This window comes from Oryx dammah, unplaced genomic scaffold (assembly GCF_014754425.2).
Source record: "Oryx dammah isolate SB20612 unplaced genomic scaffold, SCBI_Odam_1.1 HiC_scaffold_11, whole genome shotgun sequence".
Classification (NCBI taxonomy): Eukaryota; Metazoa; Chordata; class Mammalia; order Artiodactyla; family Bovidae; genus Oryx; species Oryx dammah.
The window spans coordinates 7,801,252-7,818,782 of record NW_024070195.1 but is presented as its reverse complement, the minus strand read 5'-3'; the positions used below and the strand labels follow the sequence as shown (position 1 = coordinate 7,818,782).

The window sequence follows — 17,531 nt, the reverse complement described above, 5'->3', positions numbered from 1 at the left end:
CTGAATGGTTCTCCCAGCCTGGCAGTGAAGGGCACACATTAACATTTGTAGCACTGAAGCCCAGCAGTCTGTTGACGAAAACATTCTTTGGATCAGGGCATAAAAAGCAAATAGCCAGTGGTGTGATTTTTTGACACAAAAGGTGAATACAAAAGAAGTATTTACTAAGATCCCAAGAACACTGGGACAAAATTCCTGAGACTATATAATTTTGCATGGCAAGATTACAGGCAGGCGTGCAGCTGGCTGGAGGGTAAGACTTTTCATAAGCACCTACTATAATTACAGCTTGAGGTGCTAGGTTTAAACTAAATGGAAACTTGAGACAGCAGATGTCCAATGTTTAATGGCTGCCTTAGATAAGATTACAGTCCCCTCTGCTTAATTCAGAATAAATGCTTCCCAACATCTCTAAATTCACTCCATTTGAAAAGGGAGAACAAGAATTTATCTGCTGAAGGATAAGATGGGCAGCCATACAGCCCACATTGCTAAGGGGAGTAAAGAGTCAACAGCTCAGGAGTATTTGGTCCTTCATCACAATACCTCCACAGTGACCTATAGAAAGTGCTCCATTAGCCAGGAAACACGCACATTAGGCTGGTGTATGACATTTGGGGTAAAGAGTTGGTAGACGAGGAAACAGGTTTAGGACATTCCACAAAAAAAGAAAAAGGCTGGAGATGATAGCAGGAGAAGAAATACTGTAGATAAGTAGAAATAAATCTATAGTAAATCTCTGATGAAAATAAATAAGGCAAATATAAAGGAATAATTAAATATAAACATGGAATAAAAAGGCCTAGACTCTTCCCAGAAAAGCCAGAAGCTCACCAAGACATTACCAAATGGTTATGATTTTTCAAATAAATATTATGGTGGGATACTCTGTAGCAACACTGGCCTTTAGAGTGTCTTTAATTTTGTTGAATAAGTGAAAGCTCAGAGATGATATTTCTTGATGATTATGTGTGCTACAGAAAAGATCCATTAAATTTAAGACCAAGTGCCCCCTGCCCCTCCCCCAGTTTTTCCAATAAACCTAAAAACACAATCCTTAGGTTTCTGGTTGCTATTCAGCAAACTCGCATTCAGAATCAGGTTCTCCCAAATAACATCCTTGTGGGTTTTTCCCTTTAAAAAGTGTATGCCCATTTCCCAGATGTCTGAGATTAATCAAGGCTTAAATATCTGGAGCAAGTTCTCACGTCTCCTGTGAGCACTGGCTGTTAAGGCTTACGTGACTTTCATCAAGTGTGCTGACTCTAACAGTCCTTCCTAAAGAGCTCTAGGACCCCACTTCTGACAGCACGTCCCTGCTGTCCATGGGAAATTTTATTCAGCATCTAGAGAAGAGTTAACGTCACACATCTTTGCATTGATCAAGATGAGGTGTTTGGGCACCAGTTGCTCCTGAACCTGCCTACTTGTCTTTAATCCCTGTGCTATTTGGTGGCATCTGTAATCTAGCTGATAACTGAGAAATCTCCACTTGTTTAGGAAAACCTAGGTGACAAAGGAGATTCCGCTGATAGGAGTTTACTCAGTAATTTCAAACTTGTACTTTTCATCCAGTCGATCAGTAACGTCCCTGGATAAATGCATCTCCAGGGGCCAAATGGAAGGCATCAGAAGAGCCCCTGAAATCACTCCCTTTAGGGACACAGGTAAGAAACTGCTAACTGCTAGCCAAACCTTGGCATTTTCCTGAACGTTTATGTAGGCACGCAGCAGATGGAAATCCTAGTGTAGTTTCTAGACGTGCACTGGGCTTAATACCAGAGTTAGATTAAAAGGACGAGAAATGATATCAGGACACCACAAAAGTGCTTAGTAAGACTGTTCATGGTTAAAGGGAAAGAGACAGCAAGCTAATATGTGGAAAGACCCTACCTACATTACACAAGGGCAATTTCACCACTTGTTTTCCGGAAAACAAGGAATACACGGTCAGGCAGGAATAGGGTGATGGTGGCTGAAGTCTCAGAAGGAACAGCGGCCGTGAGCCTGCTCCTGAGAAGGGGGGGTTTCCCGGCGTGATGAGGGGCCTGGGACACTCCTATGGGAGGCAAGGAAGCAGTGGGGGAGAGAAGCCAGCACTTGAGACCACTCTGCCCAGAGCAGCTTCCGAACCTGAGCTTTCTACCAGCAGATGTACATTTCAACTAGATTAAAACTGGGAGAGCTGAAAATGCTATTCTCCCTCCTATTTTAAGTCAGCCACTACTTCTGCTACATTAGTATGGCTGATAACTTATATTTTTCCTTGGAAAATAAAATTGATCCTGAAATGAAACACTTCATAACATACACCACTCTTCCTTACAACATCCTTATGGAATTGATAAAGGCAAGGTTTTAAACACACGCAGAAATGTAAAGGCAGGAACAAATCAAGTCCTCGGCTTTTAGATGGTCTATTCTGCAGGGAAATCTACCTCGTGGTGCTGCTGAGTCAGAGCAGAAATGAACCCCAAGAGAAATAAAGCTCCCTGATTTAATAAATGAACAGCAAGACTTCTGAGTGAGTCATTATACATTTATACATATAAAACTGGATGGATGAGGACAAAGTCTTACTAACTATCCACCCAAACCTGTAAACTCCACCTGGTGGAGAAGGAGGGATGCTGACACCTTCAGGTACTCTGTGTATAAAAACACCCTTCCAGAAAAAAGATTTTTGCTCCATGGTGTTATTACTGTGGTTGCCAAATGGGACTATCCACCTAAAGAAATCATGTGTCTTTCAGTCATTACTGTCTAAATTCCCACCACAAAATAAAACAGCAGGGGCAGAAAGAAAAAAACAAACAAAAGCTCGACAATGAAAATTCCAAGGGGGCATGGATTAAAAACTCTACTACTTGTGCTTCCTTGTTTCAAGAATATTTGAGAAAATAATCCAGATTAAAAGTCAGATGTGTATGGGCGTGTGCTTAGTTGCTCAGTTGTGTCTGACTCTTTGTGATCCCCTGGACTGTAGCCCACCAGGCTCCTCTGTCCATGGAATTTTCCAGGCATGAATACTGGATAATTTTCTCCTCCAGATCTTCCCAACCCAGGGACTGAACCCATGTCTCCTGCACTGGCAGGAGGATTTTTTACCTCTGAGCCACCTGGGAAGCAAAAGTCAGATATACAGTTGTTCAGTCGCTCAGTTGTGTCCAACTCTTTACAACCCCATGGAACGCAGCACACCAGGCCTCCCTGTCCTTCACCAACTTCCGGAGCTTGCTCAAACTCACATGCATTGAGTCATCGATGCCATCCAACCATCTCATCCTCTGTTGTCCCCTTCTTCTCCTGCCTTCAATCTTTCCCAGCATCAGGGTCTTTTCTAATGAGTCAGCTCTTCGCATCAGGTGGCCAAAGTACTGGAGCTTCAGTTTCAGCATCAGTCCTTCCAGTGAATACTCAGGGTTGATCTCCTTTAGGATGGATTGGTTCGATCTCCTTGTAGTCCAAGGGACTCTCAAGAGTCTTCTCCAGCACAGTTCAAAAGCATCAATTCTTTGACGCTCAGCCTTCTTTATGGTTCAACTCTCACATCCATACGTGACTACTGGAAAAACCATAGCTTTGACTACATGGACCTTTGTCAGCAAAGCAATGTCTCTGCTTTTTAATATGCTGTTTAGGTTGATCATAGCTTTTCTTCCAAGGAGCAAGTGTCTTTTAATTTCATCGCTGCAGTCACCATCTGCAGTGATTTTGGAGCCCAAGAAAATAAAGTCTGTCACTGTTTCCATTGTTTCCCCATCTATTTGCCATGAAGTGATGGGACTGGATGCCATGATCTTCATTTTTTGAATGTTGGGTTTTAAGCCAGCTTTTTCATATATATATGGGACTAAAATGGCAGTGACTTTAAATTATTTTAGATGATTAAAAAAAAAAAAACAAAACACCCTCAATCCCTCCGACTTCCTTAAAGGACCATGCTGAAACTCTCCTGTGCAGCAGGACCCCGACCCCGCAGCGCGCCCAGTGCTCTCATCTCATCTGCCTCATTTACACTCTTAACACCCTCCACCCCTCTCCCAACCTCCGGGGTTTTGCCTAACAACTGCCTGGGTCCAGAATCCTTTACCCCACCCCCTCGCATCAATATTTTTTCAAACAAAATGACATATGGCTAAATACATTTTTTTCTACATTCCCTTCCTTTCCTTTCTCCTGGGATACCCCCAGTCATCCCTCTGTTCCCGACCAAGTATCTCTGTCCTACCCAGATCCCAGCCTTGGAGAGTGGACCCTGGCCAGGCTGGGTTCACTCAACATTCCAGCATCACAGCCTCAGGCAAGGAGCTCCTGAGGGCAGTGACTTTGCACATACTGGACAGCGGCTGCGGTGCTAAATCCAGAAAAGGAATCCATCAGAAAGAGAACAAACTCTTCTCTGGAACCACTGAAAAACGGCCACAGATACTTATCAGTCTGGGCAGATCGTTACTGGGGATGAAGAAATAGAATGGTCACGGTAGCTTAAAATATCCGCTAGTCTTCTGCTCTGATAACCCATAAATAACCAAGAAACAAACGAATGGCCATCACCTCTTTGATAATACCTGTGTCAAATACCTATAATACCGTGGCCACATCATGTAAAGGCTATTCAGAAGTAAAGGCGTTAAGTATTGTATTACGGCTACCAGTTCACCACAGTGAAGGAATTCAATGGAAGATAAATAAATATTTGAAAAACAACAATACTGAGTTATTTCCTAACAGAAAAAGGTTACATTTCCCAGTCATTCATTCAATCTACAACTATTTACCGCCTATGACTTGCTAGTAACAGTCCCAGCAAGTCATAGAGCGGTGAGCACGAGGAGATGCCTATCCTTAAGTTCTATTTTCTAGTTGAAAGGAACAGATAATACACACATACCTCGTGGTGATTAAGTGCCATACAGAAAAATAAGCAGGTCGGGGGTGTGAGTAAGGCTGGAGGTGAGAGGGGCAGGGGTTTCCTTTCTTCTCGGGTGGTTCAGGAAGGCCTCCCTGATGAGGAGGCCTCTGAGCAGAGCGCTGAGAGATGATGGCATGCCTTCCAGCCCCCACTGAGGAAGTGGGCGGGGGGGTGGGGGCAGAGAGCTCGCGGGGGGCACAGACCACAGCTCTGAACAAGCCAGGAGGCTGATGGAAGGTTTTCAGCAGAGTTAACATCGTTTTAAAAAGCCACTTTGGCTGCTGTGTCAGAAGCAGCCTGTGAAGAGACAGGGGTTGAACTCCAGAGACCATCAGGGGCTACTGCAAGCAACTCAGAAGACAGGATGGTGGCTTTGACCAGAGCTGGGTGCCGCAGGTGGCCCAAAGCGCTTTCCCGAATGCATTTTGAAGGAGGAGGCAACGGTTTCACTGATGGATTGGAGGCAAAGGACATCAGACAAGACTTCAAGATTTCAGTGCAACAGCTGAAAGGATGGCGGGGGGGAACCACAGGGAAACATGTGTCTTAAGAGGAAAGGGGTCAATCAGGAGTTTGGGGCACATCAGGTTCTAGGTGTCCATTAGAACATCCAAGAGGAGACGGTGAGTAGGCAGATGGACGTGCAGGTCTGGAGTAAATATGGAATCATCAGCATACAGATGGTATTTAAAAAGTCAGAGGACTGGATGAGACTGCTGGAGGAGGGGCATAGACAGAAAAGATGAGAGCTTAGAAATCATGGCCCTGGGCACCACATATAGAGACTGGGAAGATGAGGAGGAATGAGCAAAGCAGAGTGAAAAAGAATACCTACTATGTTCTAGGCTGGTGTTGGACTAGAAAACAAGTCTACCCTGCAGACATTCGGCATTGCATTGCCGGCTTCCGGGCTTCCCTCTCTAAAAACACAGACATCTGAAGAGCTGCTCAGCAAGCTCCCACCTCTCACTGTCATCAGTTTAACGGCATGAAACTACGTCCCAAAGATCCGACCTTAGGATAGTAATCAAGAACACATAAATAAAGCAGCAAGCCATCATCCATCAAATTGGTCCCAAATTAAAATTCACACAGTTATCCAGTATAGTTAAGGATGTGCAGAAATACAAACTGTTCTACAGAACAATTTAAACTTATAAAGCAAAATTAATTTTCTAGGTATCTACATATAAGGTGATAGTGTCTATGCAAATTTGGAATACAAACTTAAAAACCCACGTGTTATGTGTGGGTATGCACATGTATGGTAAATGAACTGAAAGAAAATCCCTAAGTGTGGTTACTGTTTGCCTCTGGGGAGAGTGACATGCAAGGGTAAGTAAGGGACATTGCACCTAATGTGTGATCTTTATTTAGCTTGCTTCCCCCCTCCACCCCAAATACACTGAATTTAAGAGAAAGACTTAAAGCAAATGAAAGAAAATATAATCACCGACTCTGGTGTGAATGCATGAGTGCATATAATAAAACTCTTTGAAATCTCAACTGTATTAAAAAAAACTGAAAATATTTTTTAGAAGAACAGAAGACAACAATAAAGGCAAAGCAAGACCATTTGTTTCAAACAATAAATACTGACCATTTATTGCCTTCACTGCAAGCCTATAATAAAGCAAAAGTGGGAGGAATATGTTTTGCTGGCATTTTATAAAGAAACATGAGGTCTCTGGTATAAAATAGCAGTTGGCAAAATCCACCGAAGTGCTGTTATTTACTACTGAATAAAAACCATGAAAAAAACCTGAGAGTATTACCAATGAATACAGTAATTTAAAAAAAAACCACACACACAGAAAAACAGGTAAAGCTACCTAGAGTTTTATCAAAGGATCTCAACTGAATTGGGAATTAGGGCCATTAAGTTTGAGTTGTAACCTAAAACCTGCTTCCAGCACTTCTGGAATGGGGTGAGAAATGACAAAAATGAATGGGAGATAATGTAAGATCATCGCCAGTCAGCCAATCGGAATGATGCTGATAATTCATGAATACTGCGCTTAATTTGCCTAAGGAAATCTGGGATATAAACACAAGCTTCCCTTGACAATTCAGTAGATTTCTACAGACATTTACTTACTTTTGTAAGACTCATCTTCTTGAAAAAGTAAAAACTTAAGAGTATATATTGTAATAATAAAGCTTTTAACATTTATACCTTTTTCAGAAATTAGTGTTACATGTTACAGCCCTTACTTTGAGATTTGCCTAGTCTGTGGGTGATAAATATACTCACTGAAACCCTTACTCATTTTTCCTAGCCTTTTAATTCTGAATTGCTCAGTGTAACAGCAATAAAGCAAATAAATAATGAGAGTTTTTTTCACTTATGGTAGTTAATTTACTGCAGGATTACAAAGAGCAGAAAATAAATCAGACTATTTATATTAGAAGTAAATTATAGGTATATTAATTTTATTAAATGTGTGTCTTTAAACAAAGACACCAACACAGAATTCAATTCCTCGCCATTCGAAAATCAGTTTTAATACTTTTGTTCCTAGGACAAAAAAGTTACACATATGTTAATTTGACACATTACTTTTAAATCCTGATATCGCCATTCCCAATATGTATCAAAGTGTCTATAAAACACTAAGAACCTCCTTTTTGTCCTAAGTTTGTTTTAATTATCTTTTCCTTAAGAACAAATCCATTTATTGCCAGTAATTAACATTTAAGGCAATCCTTTCCTTATGCTTAAAATAGTAAATCATATCAACTGTAGCACTTACGATATGAGTCACTTCTCTTGAATATTTAGAAACAAATTCAGGCTGGTTCATCTAGTGTGCTAATTGTTGTCAGGTGTAATGAAAAGCATTTGGTTTTTTTACCTATGTTTTCAAAGATGTCTTCACCATTTTCTCTTTGGAAATTTTTTCTACATAAAACTAGTACATACTAACTAAAACATAGCAAGCAGGTAAATGTTTAATTTAGGGTATTTTTCAAAAAAGCAATAGGACAACTTAAAAAAAAACAATGTATCTCTTTTGTTGCTAAATTCTTGGATTAAAACAAAATGCCTTACAAGAATAAAATTCTACTGTCTGATTAGTCAGAACAGATGAACAGGTTTATTTCTCCTCAAAATTGGTTAGAGATAAATACTTCTAGTTGTTGAGCTAACATTGTTAAGAAAACAACCAGTTAACCTTTTCATGATAATAAACAATTCCGGGAAGCAAACGAATACTTTATGCCACAAATATTTCCAGAGCAGCTGCCCTGAGCAAGGTGCCACGCTAAGGACTGTGGGTGGCCGTGAGTTATACTCAGGCATGAATTCTACTCATGACATGCTTGAGAATCTCAGTGAGGAGGTGAGCGAGGAAGCGTGTAAATCATAATAAAAACATAGCAGAAAGGGATTCATTACTTTCACGCAGCAAACTCTAGAATATTACAGGTGTCGAGAAAAGAGAACAATTGCTTTCCACAAGTGCTGTGGCAAGGGAAAAAAATCAGAGAAGGCTTCGTGACAGCGGTGGATTTGAGCTGGATCTTGGAGGAAAATAAGATTTAGACCAGGTGCAGATGGGGAGCCGCGTTTCTGCGGGGACTGAGGGCGGGGCCTTCAGGGAGAGGGGTACAGGCAGAGAGCCGGATCAGCGTCACGGAAGCAGGAGACTCAAGCGGTGGGGCAGGTGAAAAGAGAGAAAGATGAGGGATACAGGTGGCGAAGCGGGTGGGCGTCAGACTAGAAAGGATTTTGAGGAATTACTTGGAGGTCAAGTGGCTCATACTGTTCTTGGTAGGCAAATGGAAACCAATGGAAGACTCGGAGCGGAGGGATAGTATGGTCAGACACATGCTGCAGAAGATTAACTTAACGTCAGTAGGGATAGATGTTAAAGGAAGGAAGACAAAGTAAAGATGGGAAACTGATCAGGGGTCTATTACACAGGATAAATAAGAGGCAATGAAAATAGGAACTGAGCAAAGTCAGTGGGAATGGAAAGAAGAGTATGGACGCAAAAAAAAAGAGAAAGGAGTACACTGTAAATAGCATTTATGAAAAATATGGAATAAAGCCTTACCTGATTCTTCTGTATCTTGTTCATCTATTAAACCTACTGAGACGCCTAAATCCACACATTTCTTGCTATGTGTCTTGGACTTCATGTGTTTTGTCAGATTTCCTTAAGGGAAAAGAATGTTTACTAAGCTTACATAGTATTATTTTGCTATTGCATTTGTCAATACTGGCAAATTCCATTCCTATTTCAAGTGAAAGTACAGACTGTGGTTACACAATTCCAATGAATAAAATTCGTTCAAAAGAAAATATTGGCATCTGTATGTTGCAATAACCCTGTTATTAAGTAATAATAAAGAAGAGAGATTTATTATTCAGATTATTACTTAATTACTATTAAGTAATAATCTCGTCTACTCTGATCATGTCTACCATTTCCTTATGGTTCCTATTCTCTAGTCCTTATTTATTTCATAGAACATTTTATACACACTTAAAGTCCCTTTCAGATTGCCCTGTGACCTGTGGTTTCTGAATTCTCCCCAGGCTGTGTTTGCTGGCTTTCCCTCATAGTATTTTATTTCCTTGTACACTTCTTAGTTTTTATTGTAAACTTATCTTGAGCAAGATGGTTCTGCATGAAGTTGTAAGTACCCTGGGCTGTAGACATCGCTATATGTCGGTTTTCCAGGTGCTTCTGCCTGAGACTTGAAAAGCTTCATTCCACTAATTCTGGATGAATCTGGGGATCTTTTTGGCATGGCATAGGTATAGGGATTTGTTTTTCAGCAGGGAGCTTTTCCCCTACATGATCCAAAGACACTGGACAGGTGAGCCAGGATTCTTTCAGAGGCCTTAGACTCCATTCTAGGACCAGTATGAATCCCCAGGTCTCTGGGCATATATCTGGCTTGATGCCCTTATGGACATTTTTTTTCCATATCTGTTCACCGTGCTAGTTTGGAGTTTCTTTTTTATTTCTGTTATCTGAGAATCTGTCTTTCTAAATTTCAAGCTTGGCTATCTAGTCAAAACTATAGTTAGTTGTTGTATTACAAATAGTATTTCTGTGTGTTTGGAACAAGAGAAACAATTTTCTGCATTAATTTCACTTCACCCTTCTGACTAAAAGTCTCCTAACAATAACCCTAACGGGGTGTTTTCTTTGGCATCTGGTATATTGACCCCTGTAAGCATCCCTGGGTTATACTGGGAACCACTGGGCATGCTGGCCCAAAGTGATCATTAATACAGGGAGAGAACTCAGATTCTCTAGAGGACAACAAGCAGCTTGAGTGGATAATGCCACACACACCCAAAATTGCCAAGAAGGGAAAATCATCACCTCTTTTGAAAAGAAACAAAATCTAAATACTGGGTTTGGTGAGCAGGGGCATATTAGTATTTGAGAATAAACCTTTAGAAGAGCTAAAAACGTCTGAATCACTGGTCCAGACTTGGAGCCAAATCTCACGGTAGCTAGAAGACCAGTGAAACTGCAATATTTATAGAACTTCAATTCCACTAAAAATTCACTAAGCCGGTGGATCTGGTCACACCTGCTTAGGCCATTTCTTGCACTAGTTAGTATGCACAACATCCCAGAGCTTGGGGCTTAACAGGTTCAAGTGAAAGAGGGGGCCCGGACTAGATACTAGGATCCAGCAAACCCTGACCTCTGTGATTCTAGAGATAATGTCCAGCTTAAATGACTTGGCCATGTCTGACATTTATTTTAAAATAAAGCATGAAGCAAATTTGGCAACATGTTAACAACTATTAACAGATGATGGGTATACTGGTGCTCATTATACAAATACCTACTTTTCTGTATGCTTCAAAATTTTCATATTAAAAGTTACGACTAGTTTTCCCTTCTTATTGTGGCTGAAATTTCCATTTACAAGTCAAAACACTTTCTAGTATGATAACAATATTACAAACCAAATTACAAGGTCCACTAATAGTTCTTTCAAAGTGCTTTTGTTCCTTACATAGATAGTCATAGAGGTCATTTATTTTCTAAGAGATAGATGTAGAATTGTAAGGAGGCAAATTTGGGAATGTAAGTTTTTAATAAGCATATTTTCTCATAGCTTGAGCTATTACTTATTATTAACCAACTTTGTAAATAATTTAAAATACAGCAATTTGCATTTCATATGCAGAACATGCATATTAAAATGCAAATACCCCCTAGCAATGCTGTAAACTTGGTGCATTAATTTAATACAATACATTTTTCAACAGATTTAATAAACATTAATCTAAATCCTCTGGAAAGCAGGAAGCTTTTGTTTCTGGGTTCCTATAGCTATATATAGAGACAGCCCAACTTTCTGTGATATAAGTGGGCCTAAATCCTAAAGAGATGCAAGCTCAATGTGTATTTTCTGCTGACTGACCTTTAAAGTAGAATAATGAAGACAAATCAATTAAAACTGGTTTGAAAACGCATTCATAAAATAAACTGAGAGGACAAATGATGAAGCATAGATTTATAAGCATGACCATCAGAAGCATCAAAGTCTAGGAGGACAGAGCAATGCTATCTTTGCATACTCCTATTTATAGGGCATGCCGTCACATCACTGTTACTTTCTGTTAATAATCAGACACATCCAATAAGAAGTAGAGGTGAACTGCTTGGGAAAACCAAATCAATCAGAGCAGGGCAAAATCTACAGTCTCATCAAAAAACAAGACTTTTATTAGTTAGCTGCCTTTAAAAGGTACTATGGAATCTGTTCCACATGCATTCACAAAAGGTAGACTTCTACAAGGAAGCTGACCACAGAAAAGAGAACTGCCCTGAGAATAGGGAAACAGTGAATTTCTGACATTTTCTTCACCAGTCTCCTTAGCTTGGGTAGCTTTCCTTAAATAAGTATTTATCACATAATTCCAATGAACAATCTGACAAAACAGAAAGTTTAACGTAAACTCACATGTGTGGCATGTTTGAGAAATGACAGACAGGAAGACTGCTAACATGCACTGCTCGCTCTTCACGGATCACAATGCCCCGTCCACCATTTAATAGACATTTATCTAAAATTCTACATGATGCTGGTTTGAGTTATCTCACTACGATTCATACTTAATGATTCATGAAATTTTTCTTTGCCAAGAAATCTCTGTGGTTCCATTTGGTTTTCCACATCTACGTTTTCCTTCCTTTCTTGCCCTTATAAATATACCTTTAAAATATCCTGATTCCTTTCCCTCCTTCTACCGAGAAACACCCATTTCACATTATACCTTGATCCTCTTTTATCTGGTAACATCACTTTGTACCTGGTTATCTTTTATTTGTAAATACTGGGCTACTGCTGATCTCCTGGTCTCACATTGGAAATTATTTAACAGATGGGTGTTTCATAGTCATTAGGATCAAAACCACTGTAAAAGCCATGAATTGAGTTAAAAGATCAAACCACCTAATCCTATCAAAGCCTTCCCACAAGATCAGGAAAATCATCCTGAAATGCACTCTCCATTTCTAGAAGGAACTCCTCTATACACCAAGAAAGACAGAATCACGGTTGCTCCCAACTCATGATTTCTTGAAACTTTATAAATATTCAAGGCTATCTGGATCACGGCTTTGTTTTCCCCCATCACTCCTGTTTCAGGTATTACTGGCATTTAAGGAGAGCTAAGTAGAAGCTACTTAGTTGCTGTACACTATAACTCTCCTTAAATGCCAATAAACAATAGCCAAAAGAGGTAATAAACTTTGCTGAAGAATTGATCAATCTTTAAAACAGAAACCTCAAAGTCAACCAGTACAATAAGAAAAAAGCAAATGTTAACCAAAAGGGATAAAAATTAAGTAGTTCTGTGAAAAAGTTACTGATTAAATATTTCTCATAGATTTTGTCCTTTCAGACAAATAATTTTATGATCACACTGCCTTGTATATGGGAGAGTCTTATTTTGTAAAGGGTAGTATATGAAATTGAAGCCTCAAGCAACTAATTTTTATACAATAATCCATAAACAAGGAACCTAATGGAGAAAGCAAACATTTTACAATAGCGCATTCATTATATAAAACAGGAAATTTGCAGAAGGTAAAATTACCTTAACTATAATAAAGCCTTACAATTTAAATAAAAACATATAAAGAATACAGAAATGGTACTAAATCTAACCTTAACTATTAGTTCTGAGTTCTATAATAATTAAACAGTATAAAACTTTGAAACTGAAATTCAACAGAATTTGGGTAAAATAAATGTTTCATGGAAAACAAAAGAAATGGCTATGCATGACTAAAATTAGATAATAAAACATGAATGTAATCAGTATAATTTTACTGTATTTATTAATTTTTGTCTTTAATCTTTTAGCACTGAAATGCATTTACTTGTAATCACAAAAATTTCTTTTTCTTTTTTGGCCCCAAAATAAGTAATTTTGAAAATGTATTAGTCATTATGTTATACAACTGTAATTTGGGGAGTAAAAGAAAAAAGGGCACTTGCTCCTTTTCGAATGTCATATTTATTACATATATTCTAAAAGTATGTACTTAAAGTCTGAGGTCTAGAAATACATAAAGAAATAAAAACATGATGCTAACAAGGTATAATTTATATTAGTCTATTTAAACTACTACATCGGTGGTCAAATAATCTGTAAAGCTGGGTCTTGGCTCTACTGACTTAATGCATATAATAAAGGACTATGAAGCAATGTCATCTCATACCTTTAGTCTTAAAGGAGAAGTTACAGTAAGTGCAGTGGTAGGGGCGGACATCTGTATGGGTTCGTATGTGTTTCTTTAACATACTAGGTTTCTTACAACGGATTCCGCATTCTTCACAAATGTACTTTCCTCTTCCCCTGCCTCGGACATATACATACTCTTCATTTGATTTATATCTAATTTAAAGGAAAAAAATGAATAAAGCAACTGGATACTATGTCTTGGAGAAAATATTGATAAACAAGGCACAATATTTACACTCAATCAATATAAATGTTATGCACGTACAAGTAACAGAATATTCCAGCTTTTCAAAGCAACACAATATTGTAATAGCTGATTCAATTCAAGCAACTTTATTCAATACCAGGTTTAATTTTAAAATAGTTCCTCTAAGTCATTTGTCTAAAAGTTTCGTTATTGTTAAATTCAGTTACAACTATCAGTACTGAAATATTTCTCAACTTCATCTTAACTACAATTGGCTGTTATGATTTTTCTCACAACCAAATTCACAAAAGATATCAAATAGGCAATTAATTCATCTCTCTTAGCAGATTTTTTCCAGGCCATTCCTTATTATGAATCAATGTGAAACCCAGGATTCACTCTGAAAATTTAGTGTTCAGCTGCCTCCTAGAACCTACAATGTTTCCTAAATAGTCATCATTTTCTTGATCAAAATGGAGTTATTTAACATAATACCTAACATATATTTTGCCATGAAGATTCTGTTAATAAGCCGAGAAACTCTGCAACATTCATATAAAATTGGCACTAGTAAGTCTTCATTCACATGAAAGCAAATGTACATTTAAAAAGTAAGTTTAAATGTACATTTAAGAAGTAAAATTTGTACTTGCCCTCCATCAAATATTTTAATTCTTCTTGGTTCACTTTTGATTAAGGAATTTTCTTTATCTTGCTCACTGTTAATTTCAGAGGCATCTTTACTGCTGAATTCAACTACTGTGGACTTTTGATTACCTAATGCTCTCTGAAAGGGAAAAAAAAAAAAAGAGAGAGAGACTAATTTAATATAGCTGAAAACACAAACACGCTGATGTTTCACTTGGAAATTAAAACACGGCAGAGTACAGTGCATAAGGTTAGCTTAATGGAAGTCATTACAAGAGTATAATAGCTTTAAAGGTCATTGCTTTCTCTCCTCCTTTATCTGTCGGAATCACAGTGAACTGATAAATCTTACTGGACTTTAAAATTCCACCACATTCCAGTGACACCCCCAAATAAAGACTCTACAACCCCCCACCCTGGTATTCAGTGAACTTAATACGAATTTAAAAAATAAACTAAATACTGTTCTTGGAGCTAACTAACCACTCATATTACAGCCTAAGCACACTTGTTAAAGAGTTTACTCTTTAAAGATGGAAAAGAGCTAGCTACCCCTATGGCAGAATGTCTCACACCCTGAAAAAGACGAGTAACTCCCCACCAGTGTCAATGTGCTGTGAAGTTAGAGCAGCAGCCCTGTTTCCCAATATTTTAGCCTCCTCTTCCCCATCATTTTAAACCATAATTAGATTTCTTCTCTATATCCTCTGCAAAGTTCCTGAATAGTGATGACTGTGAATTATACATCACAGGTCAAAAGTTAGGTCTTGGCCTCATACTACTTAAATCTCTAGAAAAAAAGCACTGAACACAAGAATAATGAACAGAGTGTGCTTTCCTCGCCGAAATGCTGTAGTGACACCAACTCATGATTTTATACAGCCGCGCTATTCCCAACCACTTATCTCACTCCCCGGTCCACTCTGCCCTCAAAGGCCCCTGGGAGGCGGGCAGCACTAGTGAGGAAGGACCAGTGAGGAAGGACCCTTGTCCAAGGTCAAGTGTTAACGGCAAGGGAACCAACTCCAGTCCTCTGGCCAAATCCAAAGTAAGGCCCAACTTTTCTGATCAAGGGCCTCTTGATTACAGCCTCCCCTACGTGCCAAGTAGACAGCTACTGTACTGGGATGGCATAGTAACAGTTAAGTGATGAGAGGGTGTGTGTACGTGAACAGAGGGCCGGCGCGGCCTCACCAAGAACTCCTTTGGGAAGGCCCCATCCTTACAAAGCCAGGGGCAAAGAAGAGCAGCTGGCCTGTCTCAACAAGGTGGTGTGAAGAGGTAATGGCCCGGACCCTGACAAGTACAAAGGCAACTGTCTCCTCCTTTTCTGGCAAACACATCCGGTTTCCCTGCAATCTGGAATCTATATACACACACCTTTCCTTGACTTTGTACCTTTAACAGCAGCAATCCTATTGCTTATCTTCTCAATACCAAATTCTCACTTATCTTTTGCTCACATTCTTGCTAGCAAATCTCATTTCTGTTCACCAATGAGCGACATGCCAAAAGCTTTACTATTTTCTTAGTCTATATGCTTAACTACTCTATCCGTTATATGTTGTTGACACCTCGTTTCTTTTAGCATCTATCTATTCTTTTCCATTTTGAATTATAAATACATCCACATTTGGGTGTGAGTCAACCTTCAAGCCAGTAGCCAGTCCCCCATGGTCACCAGTCCATATAGCTCAAGTTTCAGAGATATCAGACCGTTCAGTCCTGACACCATGCTAGACTTCTTTGTCTGACCTCTTGGCTCAAACAATTCTTGAAATATCTTCTTCCTCGCCTTGTATGATACCACTTTCTCCTAGTTCCCCTCCTTTTGAAATTCTCTTTCAGTTCCAACGGAGACTTTGTCCATTCATTCAACCCTTTAAATAGTAGGGATCTTGGGATCCGTCCCAGGCCCCTCTCTCATCTTCACACTCCTGGGGGACCTCATTAACTGCATCTATGCACTGAAGGATCTCTACACCTTCCACCTGGGAACTCTCTTCCCAGCTCCAAATCCGGGTGTGCACTTCCCAAGGCATTTCTACCAAGCACTCGGCACTGAAGAAGAGCTCGTTTTCATAGGTGCTTCAGGAACATAGATACATGAAGCTCTGTTTAAATTCTCATGCTCAAGTCTCATTTTCCATCTGATTTAGTAGACGCAGAGGCTGAGCATCTGAAAATTAAATTCTGAGTGGTCGAGATGCACCCTCCTCCACTGAGAAAGTAACAAAGGCTCTCTACCACCATTTGCATTCCTTTGGTCTTTATTTACATTTCCAATTTCAAACTAGGTCAGTGTCTCAAGCTTCCAACACCTGCTAGCCATGCTGGACTCCTTGGGGTTCTATAAATGAACCACGCTCTTTTTCACTTCCACATCATTTGGCAGACTATTAAAATTTCTCATTTCTGTTTGCTTGAAAAAAAAAAAAAAAAAAAACTCTACTTTTTTTTCTTCCTTAAAGATTCAGCTAAAGTATCACCACTCTTGGAATATCTTCCTTATATTCCTTGAGTTACCTGGTAGTGTTAGACTTCCTACTTTTAAAGTTGCATACACTTCTATTATAATACTGGTACTGTGATTATCTTATTAATAAATATTTATGAACCTGTATAACCTGTACAGATCAAGAACTTAGTCTACAATTCTGAATGTCTAGAGTCCAACCTAATACCCTTATTTATATATTTATTCTTAATCACTTAAATGATTTCCTCATTTTATAAAGCCAACAACTCTAATAAGATTTATTTCACAAATAACACAAACTTAATACTTTTATGACTTTTCTGTACAAATCCTGACCAAATCAACTTAATTATCAAGCGTATAGTTATTTTGTGAATCTTTTCTCTAGTAGTAAGATGATTCTTATAGCTACACAGGACAAGATATGGGATCAGTATGGTCAGCGGAAGGTGGTCAGATTTGCATAAAGCAAGGATGAATGGCTCTCTGCTTCTATTTCAAAATGAAACAGAACAATCTCCAATATTCACAGCTCTGTTCCCCTTCATTAGCAGGGACAAAGCAT

At 39.0% G+C, this 17,531-nt stretch overlaps 1 protein-coding gene across 4 annotated transcripts in view; it reads right to left on the bottom strand.

Annotated features, from left to right (window-relative positions):
• Positions 1-17,531, bottom strand: part of HIVEP1 (HIVEP zinc finger 1) — a 137,615-nt gene that overhangs the window by 14,006 nt on the left and 106,078 nt on the right. For 3 of the 4 annotated variants that reach the window (XM_040249348.1, XM_040249347.1, XM_040249350.1), the window contains exons 6-8: positions 14,493-14,626; positions 13,630-13,805; positions 8,977-9,078 (exon numbers count right to left, since the gene is read on the bottom strand). In XM_040249348.1, coding sequence (XP_040105282.1) covers positions 8,977-9,078; positions 13,630-13,805; positions 14,493-14,626 — 412 coding nt within the window. The remainder of the gene's footprint in view (positions 1-8,976; positions 9,079-13,629; positions 13,806-14,492; positions 14,627-17,531) is intronic. The other variant, XM_040249351.1, reaches the window with a different exon arrangement.